The following is a 22,434-nucleotide window of genomic DNA, read 5'->3' as shown; positions in this document are numbered from 1 at the left end:
AGATAATCTTTGTTCTATTTTTTTTAACATCTTTATTGGAGTATAATTGCTTTACAATGGTGTGTTTCTGCTGTATAACAAAGTGAATCAGCTATACATGTATATACATCCCTATATCTCCTCCCCTTTGCGTCTCCCTCCCACCCTCCCTATCCCACCCCTCTAGGTGGACAAAAAGCACTGAGCTGATCTCCCTGTGCTACACGGCTGCTTCCAACTAGCTACCTATTCTACATTTGGTAGTGTATATATGTCCATGCCACTCTCTCACTTCATCCCAGCTTACCCTTCCCCCTCCCTGTGTCAAGTCCATGCTCTATGCCCGCATCTTTATTCCTGTCCTGCCCCTACGTTCGTCGGAACCAATTTTTTTTTTTTAGATTCCATATATATGTGTTAGAATACGGTATTTCTTTTTCTCTTTCTGACTTAATTCTCTCTGTATGACAGTCTCTAGGTCCATCCACCTCGCTACAAATAACTCAATTTCATTTCTTTTTATGACTGAGTAATATTCCATTGTATATATGTGCCACATCTTCTTTATCCATTCGTCTGTCAATGGACACTTAGGTTGCTTCCATGTCCTGGCTATTGTAAATAGAGCTGCAATGAACATTGTGGTACATGACTCTTTTTGAATTATGGTTTTCTTAGGGTATATGTCCAGTAGTGGGATTGCTGGGTCGTATGGTAGTTCTATTTTTAATTTTTTGAGGAACCTCCATACTGTTCTCCATAGTTGCTGTATCAATTTACATTCCCACCAACAGTGCAAGAGGGTTCCCTTTTCTCCACACCCTCTCCAGCATTTATTGTTTGTAGATTTTTTGATGATGGCCGTTCTGACTCATGGGAGGTGATACCTCATTGTAGTTTTGATTTGCATTTCTCTAATGATTAGTGATGTTGAGCATCCTTTCATGTGTTTGCTAGCAATCTGTATATCTTCTTTGGAGAAAAGTCTATTTAGGTCTTCTGCCCATTTTTGGATTGGGTTGTTTGTTTTTTTGATATTGAGCCGCATGAGCTGCTTGTAAATTTCAGAGATTAATCCTTTGTCAGTTGCTTCGTTTGGAAATATTTTCTCCCATTCTGAGGGTTGTCTTTTCGTCTTGTTCATGGTTTCCTGTGCTATGCAAAAGCTTTTAAGTTTCATTAGGTCCCATTTCTTTATTTTTCTTTTTCCATTTCTCTAGGAAGTGGGTCAAAAAGGATCTTGCTGTGATATATGTCATGGAGTGTTCTGCCTATGTTTTCCTCTAAGAGTTTGATAGTGTCTGGCCTTACATTTAGGTCTCTAATCCATTTGGAGGTTTTTTTGTGTGTATGGTGTTAGAGAGTGTTCTAATTTCATTCATTTACATGTAGCTGTCCAGTTTTCCTAGAACCACTTATTGAAGAGGCTCTGCTTTCTCCATTGTATATTCTTGCATCCTTTATCAAAGATAAGGTGACCATATGTGCATGGGTTTATCTCTGGGCTTTCTATCCTGTTCCATTGATCTATATTTCTGTTTTTGTGCCAGTACCATACTGTCTTGACTACTGTAGCTTTGTAGTATAGTCTGAAGTCAGGGAGCCTCATTCCTCCAGCTCCATTTTTCTTTCTCAAGATTGCTTTGGCTATTCGGGGTCTTTTGTGTCTCCATACAAATTTTAAGATTTTTTTGTTCTAGTTCCGTAAAAAATGCCATTGGTCGTTTGATAGGGATTGCATTGAATCTGTACATTGCTTTGGGTAGTATAGTCACTTTCACAATGTTGATTCTTCCAATCCAAGAACATGGTATATCTCTCCATCTGTTTGTATCATCTTTAATTTCTTTCATCAGTGTCTTATAGTTTTCTGCGTACAGGTCTTTTGTCTCCTTAGGTAGGTTTATTCCTAGGTATTTTATTCTTTTTGTTGAAATGGTAAATGGGAGTGTTTCCATAATTTCTCTTTCAGATTTTTCATCATTAGTGTATAGGAATGCAAGAGATTTCTGTGCATTAATTTTGTATCTTGTTACTTTACCAAATTCATTGATTAGCTCTAGGAGTTTTCTGGTAGCATCTTTAGGATTCTCTATGTATAGTATCATGTCACCTGCAAACAGTGACAGCTTTACTTCTTCTTTTCCAATTTGGATTCCTTTTATTTCATTTTCTTCTCTGATTGCTGTGGCTAACACTTCCAAAACTATGTTGAATAATAGTGGTGAGAGTGGGCAACCTTGTCTTGTTCCTGATCTTAGTGGAAATGGTTTCAGTTTTTCACCATTGAGAACAATGTTGGCTGTGGGTTTGTCATATATGGCCTTTATTATGTAGACGAAAGTTCCCTCTATGCCTACTTTCTGCAGGGTTTTTATCATAAATGGGTGTTGAATTTTGTTGAAAGCTGTCTCTGCATCGATTGAGATGATCATATGGCTTTTCTCCTTCAATTTGTTAATATGGTGTATCACGTTGATTGATTTGAGTATACTGAAGAATCCTTGCATTCCTGGAATAAACCCCACTTGATCATGGTGTACGATCCTTTTAATGTGCTGTTGGACTCTGTTTGCTAATATTTTGTTGAGGATTTTTGCATCTATGTTCATCAGTGATATTGGCCTGTAGTTTTCTTTCTTTGTGACATCTTTGTCTGGTTTTGGTATCAGGGTGATGGTGGCCTCGTAGAATGAGTTGGGGAGTGTTCCTCCCTCTGCAATATTTTGGAAGAGTTTGAGAAGGATAGGTGTTAGCTCTTCTCTAAATGTTTCATAGAATTCACCTGTGAAGCCATCTGGTCCTGGGCTTCTGTTTGTTGGAACATTTTTAATCACAGTCTCAATTTCAGTGCTTGTGATTGGTCTGTTTATATTTTCTATTTCTTCCTGGTTCAGTCTCAGAAGGTTGTGCTTTTCTAAGAATTTGTCCATTTCTTCCAGGTTATCCATTTTATTGATATATAGTTAGTTGCTTGTAGTAATCTGTCATGATCCTTTGTATTTCTGCAGTGTCAGTTGTTACTTCTCCTTTTTCATTTCTAATTCTATTGATTTGAGTCTTCTCCCTTTTTTTCTTGATGAGTCTGGCTAATGGTTTATCAATTTTGTTTATCTTCTCAAAGAACCAGCTTTTAGTTTTATTGATCTTTGCTATCGTTTTCTTCATTTCTTTTTCATTTATTTCTGATCTGATCTTTATGATTTCTTTCTTTCTGCTAACTTTGGGAGTTTTTTGTTCTTCTTTCTCTAATTGCTTTAGGTGTAAGTTCAGGTTGTTTATTTGAGATGTTGCTTGTTTCTTGAGGTAGGAATGTATTGCTATGAACTTCCCTCTTAGAACTGCTTTTGCTGCATCCCATAGGTTTTGGGTCGTTGTGTATTCATTGTCATTTGTTTCTAGGTATTTTTTGATGTCCTCTTTGATTTCTTCAATGATCTCTTGGTTATTTAGTAGTGTATTGTTTAGCCTCCATATGTTTGTGTTTTTTACAGATTTTTTCCTGTAATTGATATCTACTCTCATAGCGTTGTGGTCAGAAAAGATACTTGATATGACTTCAATTTTCTTAAATTAACAAGGCTTGATTTGTGACCCAAGATATGATCTATCCTGGAGAATGTTCCATGAGCACTTGAGAAGAAAGTGTATTGTGTTGCTTTTGGATGGAATGTCCTATAAATATCAATTAAGTCCATCTTGTTTATTGTATCATTTAAAGCTTGTGTTTCCTTATTTATTTTCATTTTGGATGATCTGTCCATTGGTGAAAGTGGAGTGTTAAAGTCCCCTACTATGATTGTGTGACTGTCAATTTCCGCTTTTATGGCTGCTTTAGCACTTGCCTTATGTATTGAGGTGCTCCTATGTTGGGTGCATAAATATTTACAATTGTTATATCTTCTTCTTGGATTGATCCCTTGATCATTATGTAGTGTCCTTCTTTGTCTCTTGTAATAGTCTTTTTGTTTTAAAATCTATGTTGTTTGATATGAGAATTGCTACTCCAGCTTTCTTTTGATTTCCATTTGCATGGAATGTCTTTTTCCATCCCCTCACTTTCAGTCTGTATGTGTCCCTAGGTCTGAAGTGGGTGTCTTGTAGACAGCATATATACAGGTCTTGTTTTTGTATCCATTCAGGCAGACTATGGCTTTTGGTTGGAGCATTTAATCCATTTACATTTAAGGTAGTTATCGATATGTATGTTCCCATTACAATTTTCTTAATTGTTTTGGGTTTGTTATTGTAGGTCTTTTCCTTTTTCCTTCTCTTGTGTTTCCTGCCTGGAGAAGTTCCTTTAGCATTTGTTGTAGAGCTGGCTTGGTGGTGCTGAATTCTCTTAGCTTTTGCTTGTCTGTAAACGTTTCATTTCTCTGTCAAATCTGAATGAGATCCTCGCTGGGTAGAGTAATCTTGGTTGTAGGTTTTTCCCTTTCATCACTTTAAATATGTCCTGCCACTCCCTTCTGGCTTGCAGAGTTTCTGTTGAAAGATCAGCTGTAAACCTTATGGGGATTCCCTTGTATGTTAATTGTTGTTTTTCCCTTGCTGCTTTTAATATTTTTTCTTTGTATTTAATTTTTGATAGTTTGATTAATATGTGTCTTGCCGTGTTTCTCCTTGGATTTATCCTGTATGGGACTCTCTGCACTTCCTGGACTTGATTGACTATTTCCTTACCCATATTAGGGAAGTTTTCAATTCTAATCTCTTCAAATATTTTCTCAGTCCCTTTCTTTTTCTCTTCTTCTTCTTGGACTCCTATAATTCGAATGTTGGTGCATTTAATGTTGTCCCAGAAGTCTCTGAGATTGTCCTAAATTCTTTTCATTCTTTTTTCTTTATTCTGCTCTGTGGTAGTTATTTCCACTATTTTATCTTCCAGGTCACTTATCCGTTCTTCTGCCTCAGTTATTCTGCTATTGATTCCTTCTAGAGAATTTTAAATTTTATTTATTTTGTTTTTCATCATTGTTTGTTTGCTCTTTAGTTCTTCTAGGTCCTTGTTAAACGTTTCTTGTATTTTCTCCATTCTATTTCCAAGATTTTGGATCATCTTTACTATCATTACTCTGAATTCTTTTTGAGGTAGACTGCCTATTTCCTCTTCATTTGTTTGGTCTGGTGGGTTTTTACCTTGCTCCTTCATCTGCTGTATGTTTCTCTGTCTTCTCATTTTGCTTAACTTACTATGTTTGGGGTCTCCTTTGTGCAGGCCACAGGTTTGTAGTTCCTGTTGTTTTTAGTGTCTGCCCCCAGTGGCTAAGGGTGGTTCAGTGGGTTGTGTAGGCTTCCTGGTGGAGGGGACTGGTGCCTGTGTTCTGGTGGATGAGGCTGGATCTTGTCTTTCTGGTGGGCAGGACCGTATCCGGTGGAGTGTTTGGGGGTTTCCGTGACCTTATTATGATTTTAGGCAGCCTCTCTGCTAACGCGTGGGGTTGTACTCCTGTGCTGCTAGTTGTTTGACCTACGGTGTCCAGCACTGGAGCTTGCTTGTCATTGAGTGGAGCTGGGTCTTATCGTTGAGATGAAGATATCTGGGAGAGCTCTCGCTGACTGATATTACGTGGGGCCAGGAGGTCTCTGGTGGACCAATGCCCTGAACTCGGCTCTCCCACCTCAGAGGCACACACCTGACACCTGGCGAGAGCACCAAGTCCCTGTCAGCCACACGGCTCAGAGGAAAAGGGAGAAAAAGACGAAAGAAAAAATAAAAATAAGTAAAATAAAAGTTATTAAAATAAAAATTTTTTAATATATTATTAAAATTAAAAGAAAAAAAAAGGAAGAGAGCAACGAAACTAATAAACAAATCCACCAATGATAACAAGCGCTAAAAACTATACTAAGATAAACACAAAAATCAGAAAGTAGTCAGTCACATACAGCAAACCCCAAGTATACATTTGCTCCCAAAGTCCACCTCCTCAATTTGGGATGATTTGTTGTCTATTCAGGTATTCCACAGATGCAGGGTGCATCAGGTTGACTGTGGAGATTTAATCTGCTGCTCCTGAGGCTGCTGGGAGAAATTTCCCTTTCTCTTCTTTGTTCGCACAGCTCCCGGGGTTCAGCTTTGGATTTGGACCCGCCTCTGCGTGTAGGTCGCCTGAGGGCATCTGTTCTTCGCTCACACAGGACGGGGTTAAAGGAGCAGCTGACTCGGGGGCTCTGGCTCACTCAGGCCGGGGGGAGGGAGGTGTACGGATGCGGGGCAAGCCTGCGGCGGCAGAGGCCGGCGTGACGTTGCACCAGCCTGATGCGCGCCGTGCGTTCTCCCGGGGAAGTTGTCCCTGGATCACGGGACGCTGGCAGTGGCGGGCTGCACAGGCTCCTGGGAGGGGCGGTGTGGAGAGTGCCCTGGGCTTGCACACAGGCTTCTTGGTGGCGGCAGCAGCAGCCTTAGCGTCTCATGCCCGTCTCTGGGGTCCGCGCTGATAGCCAAGGCTTGCGCCCGTCTCTGGAGCTCGTTTAAACGGCACTCTGAATCCCCTCTCTTTGTGCACCAGGAAACAAAGAGGCAAGAAAAAGTCTCTTGCCCATTCAGTGGCTCCAGACTTTTTCCCGGACTCCCTCCCGGCCAGCTGTGGCGCACAAGCCCCCTTCAGGCTGTGTTCACGCCGCCAACCCCAGTCCTCTCCCTGTGATCCGACCTCCGAAGCTCGAGCCTCAGCTCCCAGCCCCCGCCCGCCCCAGCGGGGGAGCAGACAAGCCTCTCGGGCTGGTGAGTGCTGCTCGGTGCCGAGCCTCTGTGCGGGAATCTCTCCTCTTTGCCCTCCACACCCCTGTGGCTGTGCTCTCCTCCGTGGCTCCGAAGCTCCCCCCTCTGCCACCCACAGTCTCCACCCACGAAGGGGCTTCTAGTGTGTGGAAACCTTTCCTCCTTCACAGCTCCCTCCCACTGGTGCGGGTCCCATCCCTATTCTTTTGTCTCTGTTTTTTCTTTTTTCTTTTGCCCTACCCAAGTACGTGGGGAGTTTCTTGCCTTTTGGGAGGTCTGAGGTCTTCTGCCAGCGTTCAGTAGGTGTTCTGTAGGAGTTGTTCCACATGTAGATGTATTTTTGATGTATTTGTGGGGAGGAACGTGATCTCCACGTCTTACTCCTCCGCCATCTTGAAGGTCCTCCTGTTTTGGTGAATTCTAAAGAATTGTTATTATTGTCTATGATCCGTCAACTCTGCTAAGTGAGGGAATATTTCTTAGTCATTCTAACCCACAGCAATTCCAAATCAAAGATGTAACTCAAGGTAAGCCAAGAGAAGTCTATTTATGCAGGAAGTATTCACACATAAGGGAAGTCCACACATGTGCAGAGAGCGGGAGCTGCGTTAGCTAGGAACCCCAGAGTTTCCACCCAGCTGCTTGGACATCCAAACCTGGCACTGAGCAAATGGACTCCTAAAAATCACAGTAGGCATCGGGGTACTCACTCAGCCATCTGACTCACTCATAGCATCTGGGCACAAGAAAATTCTATTTCCCAAATCCCTCTTCCCTGCCTCCATCTTCCCCAGCCACACATACGAACAATCTGGACAGTCCATAAGGTAGAGGATAATTTTAGGGGCTTCCCTAGGGCCTGGCTGGATGCTTTCCAATCATTTCTTTCTGGCTTGTGAAATCAGATGCACTATTTCTTTATACATGAGCAAAAATGAAATCAGTTTCTATTTGCAGAGTGAGATGGAAAAAATGAAAATTGCACACAGCTATGTCACAGATTCTCAGAAAGGACTTCCCTAAGCCTGAGGAGACAAAGGAGGCAAAAGAGAGACTCAAAGGGAGAGGAAGTTCAGTTTGTTAACCCCTGAGAAGTGTCCCATGAGCTTGGCCTCATGTACATAAGCACATTTAAGGTTTTGGAGCAAAGTTGGTTAATAAAATCAGAGACATTTCTGGATTCATTTTAACCACTGATCATGATGTTGTTTAATCATCTTGGCCATTCCAGGAGCAAATAAATCACTGTGTGTCTGTGTCTCTCTGTCTGTGTGTGGCTCTGTATGTGCATCTGACTTCTCCCACACCACTCCACTTTCTCTTAACAGACACACAATACACGTTAACACATATGAAATTTGGTTAAAATAAACATCAAGAATAAGCTTGTTGGGCCAAAAAAAAATGGCTTGGGGGATTAGATTTCGCAAAAGGCCTACCCTGATTCAAGAATGGAATAGGAAAGAAGGAAATTGACAAGATTATTTGGGCCAGTTTTATGTACCCAAATGTGGTTACAAATGAAGTCACCTTATCACTTACACCCAAATTTTGCTAGCCACGTAACCCCACCCCAACCCTGAGCACGTCAGATTCTCTTGCAAGGATCCCTTCATCCTTTGGTATCGGTAGGTTTCCTCTGGGGGAAATTACATCATGTGAGCTCTCAAACCAGTCCAGGCAGCCATTGGACCATGCTGGCTCCAGGTTGCCTGTATGTCTGTACTGCTCCTGCCACAAACTACTCACTGCCCCTCTGCCAGACTATCAGTGGATCCCCTGCCTTGAAAAGGATCCCTCCTCTGAATTCTGCTCTCTGAATTGGCCGACAGCAAGACTGCTTAGGTCATCGTATGTCAGGCTCTTTTTTCTGGCCACAGGGTAGCTAGACCCAAGGGACAAAAGGAGTAGGGGGTGAGTTCAAACAGCAGTCACTATGTTTCTTCCATCTGTAGTCCTATACTCTCAGACCCTCTTTCTGAGTCTGGTCCAACAGTCCCTCCTTGCAATTTGCCTTCTGTCACTGATATCTACATTCCTCCCCCTATGTTGATAGAATTTCGTTCATAAACCTAGTTCAAGTTTACTTCTCAAAAAGTGCATTATTCTGGAAGTAAATCTCTGGATACAAAGAGATTCCAGGAGCTATTGCACAAGGGTTAAAGCTCTAGTTGTAAATTATGACTGCTTCATATTTCTTTCTCGACCTTTCAGACAGAAGCATTTCTATTCTTTACCATTCATACCATCCCCAACAGTCCACTTGCCAGCAGGTTCCTGCATGCCCAGCATGCCAAGTATACACCTTATGTTTCCGTCCTCTTTGTTACAGTACCGGTGGTGGCAATTCACATTTGTATAATGCTTGACATTTCATAAAGGACTTTCACATCTATTACCACACTAGAGCCTCACATCATTTCTGTGAATAAAGCAAATCGAATATTGATACTTGCATTTTAGAGCTATGAAAACTGACAATCAGAGAGGTAAGGAGATTTCCTCCAGTTGCACTCAGCCAGTGAGGAGATGAGCCAGCCTTGGAATCCAGATCTTAAGACTCCGGGTGCAGGTTCTTTGCAATTCATAAAGCTGCCATTCTTTAGTTCTCAGCCCCATGTGCCTCTCTGTAGGTACCCTCACTTGACTTTCAACCAAATTCAAATAATCTCCATGAAAGTAAATTCCCATGCTTTCAGCCATCCAACAGAGTTTTCCAGGGAAGCAGCGCGTCATTACTCCCTCTTTCCCACTGGAAATATGATGAGGAAGCCCACTGGGTAAGTGTCCTTTGGAGCACATTAATTTTGGAATAATCTAACCTGACTTTAAGGCAGAATTCTCCACCAACAGCATGGAACATAAAAGTCTGATGAATAAAATCTTGACTTACGGCATGGTTTTGCTTCACTTGACCTATTTTGAGGATACATGTTTTGCAAACCAAGTGAAAACTTAAAATTACCCTGTGTTTAATTACATTGCAATCTATGGTTGAATTTCATTTAAATGGCATTTACAATTGGCACATTTTTCAAGTACTGCTTCTGCCACAGTTGCATGTGAAAATACATGATCATCATTCATACAACTGCAGCCTAAGTTAGCATCAACACACATCCCATAGATTGGGGGACAAAGTCACTAAAGGACAATGGCTGTCACATTTCCATGAAATACAATTTAACATATCCAGAAATAAATTGGTTCCCAGATTTTGATAAAACAGCATGTGGCATGTTTTCAAAATTGCTAAGCATTGATTGAGCACCTATGTTGTGCTCAGCACTGTGGAGAATTCAGAAAAGCATAAGATGTGTTGTAAGATAGTCAAAGAAGAGGGAATACTCAGGGTATGGGGATCAAGGTGAGAATATATGTTATAATAACTATTATTATTATTATTATTTACTATGTGTCAATTACTGCATGCCAGATACTATGCTAAGTATTTTATTTGAATTATCTTATTTAATCCTCATAACAACTCAATAAGATAGGTACTATTATTATTTTAATTTTACAGAAAATAAAAGTGAGACACAAGGAAGTAATTTACTTATTAAGGTCACATACACAATGGAATATTACTCATCCATAAAAAAGAATGAAATAATGCCATTTGCAGCAACATGGCTGGGCCTAGAGATGATCATACTAAGTGAAGTAGGTCAGACAAAGACAAATATTATATAATATTGCTTATATGTAGAATCTAAAAAAAATGACACAAATGAACTTATTTACAAAACAGAAATAGACTCACAGAAATAGAAACAAACTAATGGTTATCAAAGGGGAAAGAGGGGGAGGGATAAATTAGGAGTTTGGGATTAAAATATACAGACCACTACATATAAAATAGATAACCAACAAGGACCAACTGTACAGCACAAGGAAATATACTCAATATCTTGTAATACCCTATAATGGAAAAGAATCTTAAAAGAATATATATATTCTTATATGTGTGTCACGGAATCACTGAATCACTTTGCTGTACACCTGAAACTAACTCAACATTGTAAATCAACTATGTTTCAATAAAAAAAATTTTTTAAAAGGTCACATAGTTAAGAAGCGGGGGAATCAGGATTGGAAGTCAAGTATTTGATTTCCCAGCCTGTGTACACTTAGCCTCTTTGCTTTATTTGGTTAAGGCTCCATGAAGGACTGGGTCTTTACTATGGCTCGGAAAATTAGATAGTGTTTAGGTAGGAAGAATGGAAAGAATGAGGATAGGTTGTCATATTGCAGGATAGACAAAGAGCATAAACAAAGGCCCAGGGCAAGAATTTGTATTTGACATGTGAGTATCCCTGAAGGAAATCAATGGCAGGAAGTAAAGCTGGGTAGGCAGAGTGAGACATTTAACTGAATACCTTACATATAACCTAGGCGGAATTTAGAGACTTGAGCCTTTGGAAGTAGAAGGTCATGTAGACTCTTCTGTAGGAAAGAGACAATGAAAAGGCACCATGGTATACCAGCTGCATATTCAGGAAAAGTGGAGAGGAGGGAGACTTCAGGGGAGCAAACCAATTAGTGGCTTATCTTGAAATCCCCTACAGGGACTTCCCTGGTGGTCCAGTGGTTAAGACTCCACGCTCCCAATGCAGGGGGCCCGGGTTCGATCCCTTGCCAGGGAACTAGATCCCACGTCAGGGAACTAGATCCCACATGCCACAACTAAGCCCGCATGCCGCAACTAAAAGATCCCACATGCCTCAACTAAAAAGATCTTGCACGTGGCAACGAAGATCCCACATGCCACAACTAAGACCCGGAGCAGCGAAATAAATAAATATATATTAAAAAAAAAAAATCCCCTACAGACCCTACTAGTCCTTGGTCACAGCATATACTCAATAAATGTCAGATCAGTGGATGACAACTAGTAGGGATAAAAAGAAAGGTACAAATCTAAGACGAAATCTGCAGGAGTCACTGACAGACTGTTCACAAAGGAAAAAGAAAAGAGAGTAAGCAAGGTGACACCAAAGTGCTACGCTGGGTAAGAAGAAGACATGGGGTGTTTTTGGCTGACGACGGAGTTGGAAAGGAAAAGTGGGTTTCAGGTGGGCAGCAGGGAGGATGATAAGTCCTCCATTTTGGTTTGAAAATGTAGAGGTTTGAAAGGGACATTAGAATACTGTTAATAAACTATAGATACTTGGAGAAATAGGCCTAGAACACATTTAAGACTCTCCAAGGGTGGGAAGCACAGTCCGTACTCATCACAAAATTCAAATTAAAGTTATGCTTTTATTTATTGGCCACTTCAATAACCAAATCTAAGCAGGTAGAACTTCCTTAATATAAACATCACTACTAGACCTATTGTATCTTATCAAAGATTCAGAAAGTAGAGATACATAATATATAAGAACATCGTGACAAATTGAAAAGACCTAAGCAAAAGGAAGTAAACCAAAGAGTTAAGCTCCTAGCCATGCTCCCTATGACATGCAACCAGCACTGGTAATTTAACAGATGTGAAACACCAGCCTTTCCTTATCAAAATACAAAAAGGAAAAAAATCATGTAACGGTTTCTCAGCAAGAAGCCATTAGACAGATGTAATCATAATGGGACCAAATATTCCTATAAATGAAATGCGTGCATTTTGGACCACATGCAGAGTTTAAAAGCAGCTAACACAAAAGGTAAGTAGAGTTGTCTGTGTGTATACAATGGCTCAGATGTGGTACAGCCATCCAATTGGCCCTCAAACCAACTGAATGGTGAATTTACAGGACAAACTCAGTATGCATTAGCTTAAAATTCAAATGACCCTCATAGAAATCACAGCTGTGGCAACAGGAGCTATTATTCTCAAAGTAAACTTCTCCTTTATGATCATCTACCAACCTCCAATCACTGAAGCTATAGCCACACTCATCCAAGCTATTGGCCTTCAAAACAGCTGGACCACATGGTTCTTCCTTTAGATGCTTGAAGCGATCAGAATGACCAAGTGGGTGAGAGTGTGCAAGATTCATTTAAATGGACAAAGGAGCTCATTGTAATGGATGAAATCAAGGTCTTCACCAGGCAAATTAGAGGGAAAAAAACTGCTTCAAAGTACAACTTCCTTCAAGAGAGAAGGGATGGAGTCAATTAAAATATATAACTAGAAAGATCCAAAAAATGTAGCCTGGGGAATCAATCCAACCAGTGGAGCACATTTGCTGTTAGCGGATGCAAAGAGACAAATAAATTAAAATTTGAGTACAGTGTTCAAAATAAAAAACCATGTCATAAAATATGATCAGGTAACATACCAAACCTTTCACCGAATTTAGAGGCAGGATATTCATCAAAAGTCATTCGGTAAGTTAATTGTTTGAAACTCAGAAAACATTTTCTCCCCAAAAATAATGTTATGCATGGTGACTGGCTTCCCAAGATAGGCCACAAAAATCTCCTAATGTATAGTGTAATAAGGTGTAAGTATAGTACTGGGATAATGAAGTAATACTAATTGTTCTATAAAAATAGAATCTTACCATCCTCCATAGCAGTGCTTTTCAAATTATGAGTCACAACTCATGAACTCGATACAGTGAGTCTTTCCCAGTTTAATTCTTAATAGAATGTAATAAATGTAATGGAAGGGAAAGAACAAAATTGTAAAGCTCAGAGTACATCCCTGTCATAAGGAAAAGTATTATTCTTGAAATTTAACTTCAGTGTTATAGGTATAAATAGCTCTGTGCATTCAGGATTGCTATGTAAAATATATTTCTGACTGTGGGTCGCAGTCAAAACAGTTTGAGTGTCTCTTAGCAAGGCTTCCACGGGGCATCCAGCACAAAGCTGGCATTTCACAACATTTGTTAAAGGAATGAATGATTGAATGGCCCAGTGAACACATGAAGAATGAATAAAGAGAATGCCAGTAATAGATCTCTCTCAGGCACAGCCCTGGCACTTGCAGTAGAAAGCTTCCTCACTCCAACATTTCCATGCTAGGGAGGCAGTGGGGACAGACAGTTGCCCAGCTGGAATTCCATATAGGTGGTACTGTTGGTCTGGGACAGGATCTCTGACACAGAAGGGGCTTTAAAGAGGGAAGGATGCGGAAAAGGCTTCCACAATTGAATGGGCTTGGACTCTAGACAGGGTTGCCAGATTTAGCAAATAAACACCCAGGATGCTGGTTAAATCTGAACTTCAGATAATCAACAAATAATTTAAGGGCAAAGAAAATCATGAACCTTCAAGGTTAAAAGATCAATTCAACCCATCAGACATTTATCTGATGCAAAACTGTGTGCAAAATCCTCTGCTAGGTGCTGTGGAAGGAAAAAGTACTTAGTTCTAAAGGCTGAAGAGGTCAGAGACACCCAGGCAAGAACCTCAGCAAGTACCATATATTGAGCATTATTCTAAGTACTTTCCAGGCATTAACTCATTTGACCCTCACCGCCCTGCATTCAGCACTGCTGTTAGCCCCACTGAAGATAGAAAACTGAAAGAAGCTACAAGAGGAAGTTGTCCAAGGTCTCACAGATACAAGCCCAAATAACATTCAGTGGGCTCGTGTAGAGGGCTGGATGTTGTCCAAGAGGTGGATCTGGAGTGAGATTGGAGCTGAACCTTGAAGAAAGGGGAAACATCAATAAGTGGATATTAAGGGAAGAATATTCCAGGCAGAGGAACAGCTTGGAGGTGAGAGGATATGGTCAAGAAATGGGAATAGACTAAATTTGTTGGAATGGTAGAAGGATAATAGGAAGAAGGTATGAGTGAACAAGGAAATTAGGTAGGAACACACTATCGAGGGGAATTGCATACCCTGACGAATCTGCTTGCAGATCCATCAAAGAATTTGGGGTATATAAATGGGCACTGTGCTGAGTTGGGCTATTAAGGAAGATGACTTTGGCAATAGCCCAAAAGACAAAGTGGATGAGACAGAGATCAGAGGCCAGGAAAAGGTTAGGTAAACCAGTACAGCTGGCTGGCAAAGCATGTGGAATCAGAATCCAGGATTTATCTCCCAGATTAGACCCTCAGTAGGTAAGTGACCTTGGACAATTCATGTAATGACTCTGAGATTTGGCTTCCTCACTTCTTAAACAGGGGAGACAACACGACTTCCCTCGTGATATTATAGGGGAATAAGACAGGACACCATACAGGAAATGCTCCATAAATGGATGCTATCTGTAAAGCGTCACAGCGATTGAACTTGAATCTTTCCCTTAACAATTCTTCTGAGTTCAATCAGCCTTGGATTGAACATTTCCAGGAGTAAGGTACTCATGCCATCCCAATGGTAACATAATGGGAGTGAAAGAATGAAAGAAAGAATGTGGAGAAATGAGGGTTTGCCTTTCCTACTTCTAAAGAGAAAGAGTGTATCTAGAAATGAAGCCGAGGCAGAAAATAAAAAATAAAACAAAGCAAAAAAACTAAGTACTGAGTAACTATAGTTGAAGGAGGGAGGGGAACCTTGAGATCCTCACTCTAGCACATATTACTAGAGTGACCTGAAGCAAATTACGTAAACTCTCTAAACCTTAATTTTCTCATCTGTAAAACGTGGTTGTTAACACCTAAACTGTGAAGCTATTGAGAGGAGAGCTGATATCACGTATATTATGCCCTTAGAACAATGTCTGGCCCAGAGTAGGCAATAAATGATAGTTATTATGTATTACGTAAAAACGTAAATAAAACTATAGTTACAGTTAGGCAGCAATACTGGTGGAGACAGAAAAGAGAATGTGGAAATAAGTAGAATGTACATGAGGTGTGACAATTCTAGAGACCACATCCATGACAGTGGCATGGAACTGACAGCCCTTTTCTGTGGAGCCAGATGTGTTCTGCCCAACGGATGTGGCTCCTGAAAGGTGCCCCACTAGGTTAGATGGTGTAGGATGGCAGGATTAAGGAGGCACGCTTGCAGACTAAGGGAAGAGGGCTCTGGGAGGAGAGAAAGTCATCACCTCTGACTATCTGATTCTCTTGACACTACCTGTCCTGGAACCAGCCCCCATCACTGACTAGCCCTGAGGCACAAAGCAAAGCAACACTGAGGCTGGAGGTGGGTGGCAGGTTCATATGTCAGAACTTAAAGGGGAAGGAATGGATGCCAGGGCCAGACATTCATCCATCCAAGCATACAGGACACACATAAGTAGGACCTGCTGGGTCTGAAACCACCTACCCGTGTGCTTAGCATGTCCTACCTTTCTAGACGTCAGAATACACAGCAAGCCCACTCTTTCTGCGGGACCTCTGCCTTGGTGCAGTGCAAACATTATTCCAAACATCTAGCCCAGTGCTCAGGATGCTGCTGTGGCTGGGGGTAAACTTATCATCCTTTGCTTTTTTCTTGAAATTTTAAAATTGTTTCTCAGGGGCTTCCCTGGTGGCGCAGTGGTTAAGAATCTGCCTGCCAATGCAGGGGACACGGGTTTGAGCCCTGGTCTGGGAAGATCCCACATGCCGCGGAGCAACTAAGCCCGTGCGCCACAACTACTGAGCCTGTGCTCTAGAGCCCGTGAGCCACAACTACTGAGCCTGCGTGCCACAACTACTGAAGCCCGCGCGCCTAGAGTCCATGCTCCGCAACAAGAGAAGCCACCGCAATAAGAAGCCTACACACCTCAACGAAGAGTAGCCCCCACTCACCACAGCTAGAGAAAGCCTGCACGCAGCAACGAAGACCCAATGCAGCCAAAAATAATTAAATAAAATAAATAAATTTATTTTTAAAAAAACTGTTTCTCAAAGACTTGGTTTGTAAACTTAAACACTAATAAAAAGGTTAACAAAATGATCATGGAGACACTCTGTGTTTCAAATGCACACCATCTGTCTTCGCCTCTGAAGATGACACAGCAGGATACGCACTGGCATTGTTTTTTCAACCACAGTGACTTTTTTGCTCCCATGTTCTCCATAGCCTGTCACCCATTCTCCCTTGTCAGACAACTGCAAACACACCGGAGGTCCTGTCAGGACTCAGTACTCTTTCAGGCAGAATCTCCTCTGTGCAAACCTACTTGGCCTGTGTAGGAAGAAACTGCATTCTGGCCACCTCCTAACCAAAATGAAACCAAAGGCCACGCATCATGAAAACATCCATCTCTGCTCTTGATCTCCCTGAAACTAAAGGTAACCTCCAAAGTTAGGATCAGAGCATTCGGTGGAAATGAAAAGCTGCCTAAAATTTTCTCATATCCTAGCACTACTTTCACTTTTAGAAAAGGAATATTTAGAAAGGCTTAAGAATCTCTCTCTTACACATTTCTCTCCCTCCCAGATGTCAAGAGCTCTCAACAACTGCCTCTTCATTTATGACTAAGAGTGTGCTGAAGGAGTTGTTGCCTGAGACGAAAGCATCCTCGAAACACATTCCTGACTTAGTTATTCATCTCTTTGGGGGCACAGATTTTCCGCCAAAGGTAGGAAAGGGATGATCACTTAACTCTTCCAGCAGCACTGATCAAAAGTGATACCGGGGTGAAGTGTTTGGGGTTAATTCAGCCAGCACTGCATCAATCACCTGTGGAAAGCAGAGAGCAGATGCCACAGTAGCTCCTGCCTCTAGATGGTTAGAAAATAACACAAAGCAAGAAACAAGGAGTTACCAAGGACTGAGGGAATGCCCTCTCCCTAGAGCTCTTCAAAGACAAAACAGCCACTCATTTTCTTAACTATCTAAATAGGTCTCTGACTAGTTTTTGAGGCCCCTTCCTCCCAGCCATGATTGGGAGTCAATTATTCTAAGAAATCAAGGTGGGGCATCTATTGGCTGGAGGATACAACAGGGAGGAATATACAGCCAAAGGCAACCCATAGAACTGAAATCGCTTGGCATGGGTTCTGGTAATTTGAGAACAAAAATCCAATACAAGTGAAGAGAAAAAGCAATTTAAAATGAGTACGTCCAGTCTCCAGAACGACCCCCAAATGCTGCCTAACATTTATGTCACAGAGAAGCAAGTGGGCAGAGATGCCACATGCCGAAGGAGACAGTTAATTTTAGCTGCAGGCCTGGAATACTTTACTTCTCCGGGCTCTTCATTATTTTTGAGATTTCGGGCTACCAAGTACCCAGGTATTTCAGTCTGGTTTCTGCCAGTCTGCTCTCATTTTCCCAGCTCCTCTTCATCACCTACTATTGGGACCTCCCTGTTTCAAAACTGTCTTGTCACACAGCAGAGATCCTGGCTTGAACAACCTGAGCTCCAAAGTCAAAGGAAGGTGACCAAAGGACCTCAGAGGGTAAGAATACCTAGAGCTGCCAGAGGCGAGAATGGAGTCAGGAGCAGCCAGGGAAGAGACTACGAGCTTGAATCTGGAAGAGTTGGCTTGTTGAAGGACAAGCTCCTGCATCACGAGAGAAGAGACCGAATTCTGCTTCTCTCTGGCCAGTCAGGAAACTGAGGCCAGAGGGCTGCAGCAGCTCCCAAGCAGCCTGAGGCTGGCAGGGAAAGTTGTCCGGGGCCTCGAACGCAGCGAGGAGAGGCCACACAGGCACACGCTGCAGCGCTCGCCAGCCTGGCCGCAGCCAACTTCCCCTGGCCCAGGCCTAGCTGTCCGGCAGCCTGTTGGGGGAGGGCAGGAGTAGACGGAGACAAAGGACACACACTGTTCCCACTGTAGAGGTGGGGTGGGGTGGGGGAGGGGGTAGGCGGGGGGGCTGTGCACAGTGTGACGCAGGTCCCTACTGAGCGGCCGCTATAGGTTTCCTGTAAAACAGTTTATGCCACCACTGGCCCCAGGAGGAGAGGCAAGCCGGCCTTCCCATAAACGACTCCTTGTAGACATGCTTACAGCAGCGTCACTGCCTCTTCAGACAGGTGAGCAGTTAGATGTACCTGCCTTCAGAACTGCGATTTGTTCACCTGATTTGGTAAATCCCATTTTAACCCTTCTCGTCCCCAGTGGATCTCACTCCCGAAGGAAGAAATGAGTTAAGTTCAGTGGAGTTTGCGGTGTGCTGGCGGCTGGGGGAGGGGAGTAGAGGAGGCGGCAAGGTGGAAGCCTTCTGACCTGAAGATTGCACGTACTGGGTTTGTTTTGTTTTGTTTTGCTTTTGTTTTTTGTTGTTGTTGTTTTTCAGACGAAAAGGAAAAAGGAAGAAACAAAGTAGGCAGCAAAGAGGGACTACAGGATCCCGCTCATTTTCAGACATTCCTGGCCTTTTAGGTAAAGAGCAACTCCCAAAACTCGATTGACAGAAAACGTGTTCGCCTGTCAACTAGGGAAGGGAAAAAAAAGATTCACTGAGGTCCAGAGGAGCTAGATTTCAGGCTCCCGGGTTTCCGGCCTCCCCCTGGCCATCCTCCCCGCCCCACCCCAGACCTGCAGGTGGAAACCAGGCAAGTGAGACGGTCCAGGGCCCCCGGTCAGGGCTCGCCCGCCGCCGCCGACTGCCGTCGCTGCGGGGACACACCCTCCACCTACCTCACACATGGGAGAGGCGCCCTTGCTCGGCAACGTGCAGCCCAGGAGCTTGGCGAGAAACTTTGCCATATACGAGCAGTGAGGCAGGGGCTCTCCCGAGGCGCCGGATCCGTCCTTTCCCGGCGCGAGAGCCCAGGCGCCGAGGTCTCGCCCGCAGCCGGCCGGCCAGCGCGCCCCGGGGCTGGGGGCTGCCGGCAGCCGAGCCGGGCGGGGGCGCCGCGGGGGCGAGCTCGCCTGCTGCCCTGCCGCCGCCGCCCGGAGCGCGGGCTGCGAGCGCGCGCGGCCGGGTCCGCCGCTCCAGCCTCCCGCGCCGCGGGAGCGGGGCGCTGCCGTCTGCGCTAGCCTTTCCCGCTGAATGTCACTGTCACCAGAGTAAAGGGAAGGGCCCCGCCGAGGGGGTGACGGGAGGGCCAACGCGCCGCAGAACTGGCGTCTCACGCGGGCAAGGGCACCGGATGGCAGAGCGCCGAGGCACGGGCACTGGCGGCCCGGCCCCGGCCACCGCCGCTCCAGCCACAGCGCTCGGCTGCAGCCGAGGCCTGACGCTCCGCGGGAAAGCGGGAGGCGAGCGCCGGGGAGCGTCTGCTTACGGGGTCGGCCGGGGTGCCCCACTTCCCCAGTTTCCCGTCTCCGCGCCGGAGGAGGTGGAAAAGGCTGGCTCAGGTCGCGGCTGACCCGGCGGGTTACGGCTGCAAGGCGCGAGCTGCCCGCAGGGGTCCCCCCGGCGGCCTGCGCCAGCCCCACCCTGCCTCAGGGAAAGGGAAAAGCCTCCCGAGGCCTGGGAGGGGGACCTCCAGCTCACGTCCACTTTGACCCCTCTTAATGAACCGGCCAGGCACAGGTAAACCCCAGAAGAGGAAAGGTGACTTTGTCGCACAGGGTCTGGGCCAGATACGACCCAGAATCACAGCCTTGGCTGGGATGGGGGTGGGGTAGGGGACGGATGAGCCGGGCCAGGAGACTGATACAGAAAGGTATGGCCCTGTTTTTCTCTCCAAACCTATAACGCTTGTCTTTTAATAAGGGAGATATTTTTAGGACACAGGACCTATGTTATGTATTTATTTTGCATCCATATAGCTGTACATCTCAAACTTAAAGTGTGCATGAGAATAACCCGGAGAGCTTGTTTAAAACCAGAAGTCCTGGTCCCCAACTCCCAATGTTTCTGATTCAGAAGATTTGGGGAAACCTCAGGATCTGCTTGTTTTTTATTAAGCACCCAGGAGATTCTGCTGCAGGTGGTACCCAGGCTGGACTTTGAGAAACATTACCCTACCTTGTCAGATCCAGAGGTCAGCACATACAAGAACTGTAAAAGCATTCGATTGGTAATAGACAGAGAAAGTTTTGTCATATCACCTAGTTTTAAATGCAAGGAAGCAGAACTAGAAGAGTTTGTATTACTTCATCAAGTCACATTGTCTTAGAGACACTCCAGGCATATAGGCACACTCTACAAATTATTGTCTGACTCCATGAATAGAGGATGGCTGGTTGGATGGATGGTGATGAATAACTGGGTCCAGATTTCCTGATTCTCTTTCCAGAATTCTAGCTGGTACAGCAAACCCACTGTGAATTTAGGGAATAATATAAGAAGGAAAGGTGTAAATTAGTTTGAATATATCAGCTCAGTGCTTCTCAAACTTTTTTCAATCAAGTATTTTTCGCAGTAAAGAGATCATCAAAAACAAAGTTTCTTTGACATCTCTGGTTTTATCTTTTGCATTCTAGCCTATGAAATATTCAGGTTTGTTATAATATAAAAAGACCTACTCCCACGAGGAAGACTAATGTTCCAAGTATACTATCTTTATCCCAAGCCCACTGCCGAAGCACCAGATGCCCCACCAGCAGCAAACTCGAGAATTGTGGCAGCTAGGTGCCCTCTAAGCTACACTAAAAAGAGAAAGAAAACTAATACACAATGAGTACCTACAAATGTCTCAGGCACTGTGTCACTGTGTTCGGCTGTGGGCTCTGGAGACAGACTACCTCAATTTAAATCCCACTTCTGATATTTAATAGCTGTGAGACTTCAGGCAAGTGACTTTACTTCTCTGTGCTCCAGTTTCCTCATCTGCAAAACGAGCATAAGAATAAAGGTAGCTACTGCGTGCGGTCTGTATTCTTTTTCTATTGCTGTCACAACTTAGCATCTTAAAACAACACCCATTTATTATCTCGCAGTTCTGTGGGTTAGAAGTTTGGGGAGGTTCTCTGCTTAGGATCTCACAAGGCCAAAACCAAGATAGAGCCAGCTGGGCTCTCATCTGGAGGGTCTGAGAAGAATCCACTTTCAAACACAAGTCGTTGACAGAATCCAGTTCCTTGCAGCTATAGGTCTGAGGGCCCTGTTTCCTTGTTAGTTGTCAGCAGGGCACCCACCGTCCGCTTGGAGAGGTTGCCCAGACTCCTTCTCAAGTGACCTCTTCCATCTTCTAAGCAACAAGTGCCTTGAGTCTGTCTCATGCTTCAAATCTCTCTGACTTCTTTTCTTGCCAACAGCCAGAGAAAACTTTTAGCTTTAAAGAGGCTCCTGTGATTACATGATTATAATATCCAGGCCCACCTACATAATCTTCCTATCTTAAGGTCAGCTGATTAGTCCCTTAATCACATCTTCAAAGTCCCTTTTGCCACATAATGTAACATAATCACAGAAGTAACAGCAGGGGTGAAAGCCATAGAGCTATCTAGAATCCAGCTTACCATGTGATTATTATGAGGAATAAGTACATGTATGCATTTTAAACACTTAGAAGAGTGTCTTATTTTGTGATACTTATAATAAGAACTCAATACAGGTTAGCTGTTATTTTTTTCTGCTCATGGCACTTCATTTGATTGTCGTTACAGCTCTGTATTATTTTAAAAGGAAGAAACTGAGAATTAAAAAGATTGTCCAACACCACACAGCAGGTTAGCGGCAGAGCCAGGAATTAAGCCTAGTTCAGCTGCCAATCAAGTCTGTGTTTTTGCTATTACATGATACTACATCACAGAAAGCTGGCAAAGAACAGGTAATGTCCATTTGGGGGAGTGGAACTTAAGAAGAAGTATGGAATTTAAGAAACAGAAAGAATATTTACAGATAGTCATTTGCCATATGTGAGTAATTTATGGTTTAGGTGCAAGGAAGGCTATACTAAATACTAATTGAAATAAGAAAGTCTTTAACTGAACTCGTGATTTTTAGTGAGTAGAGGCGTTTTCTTGTGATGATATTCATTTTAAGGGGCTGTACGTTCACTTGTGGTCCAGACTCATTTCTTTGATGAGCTCTTCCTCTCCGT

General features: G+C 43.4%; 1 protein-coding gene across 1 annotated transcript in view; it reads right to left on the bottom strand.

Annotated features, from left to right (window-relative positions):
* LOC118895532 overlaps nucleotides 1-19,271 on the bottom strand; it is a 476,261-nt gene extending 456,990 nt beyond the window's left edge. The window contains exon 1 of the mRNA XM_036852742.1: nucleotides 19,136-19,271. Coding sequence (XP_036708637.1) covers nucleotides 19,136-19,204 — 69 coding nt within the window. The 5' untranslated portion in view covers nucleotides 19,205-19,271. The remainder of the gene's footprint in view (nucleotides 1-19,135) is intronic.
* Nucleotides 19,272-22,434: the final 3,163 nt, after the last annotated feature.

Source organism: Balaenoptera musculus, chromosome 5 (genome assembly GCF_009873245.2).
Source record: "Balaenoptera musculus isolate JJ_BM4_2016_0621 chromosome 5, mBalMus1.pri.v3, whole genome shotgun sequence".
Taxonomy (NCBI): domain Eukaryota; kingdom Metazoa; phylum Chordata; class Mammalia; order Artiodactyla; family Balaenopteridae; genus Balaenoptera; species Balaenoptera musculus.
The sequence above is the reverse complement of the archived record's forward strand: the minus strand, read 5'-3'. Positions and strand labels throughout refer to the sequence as shown.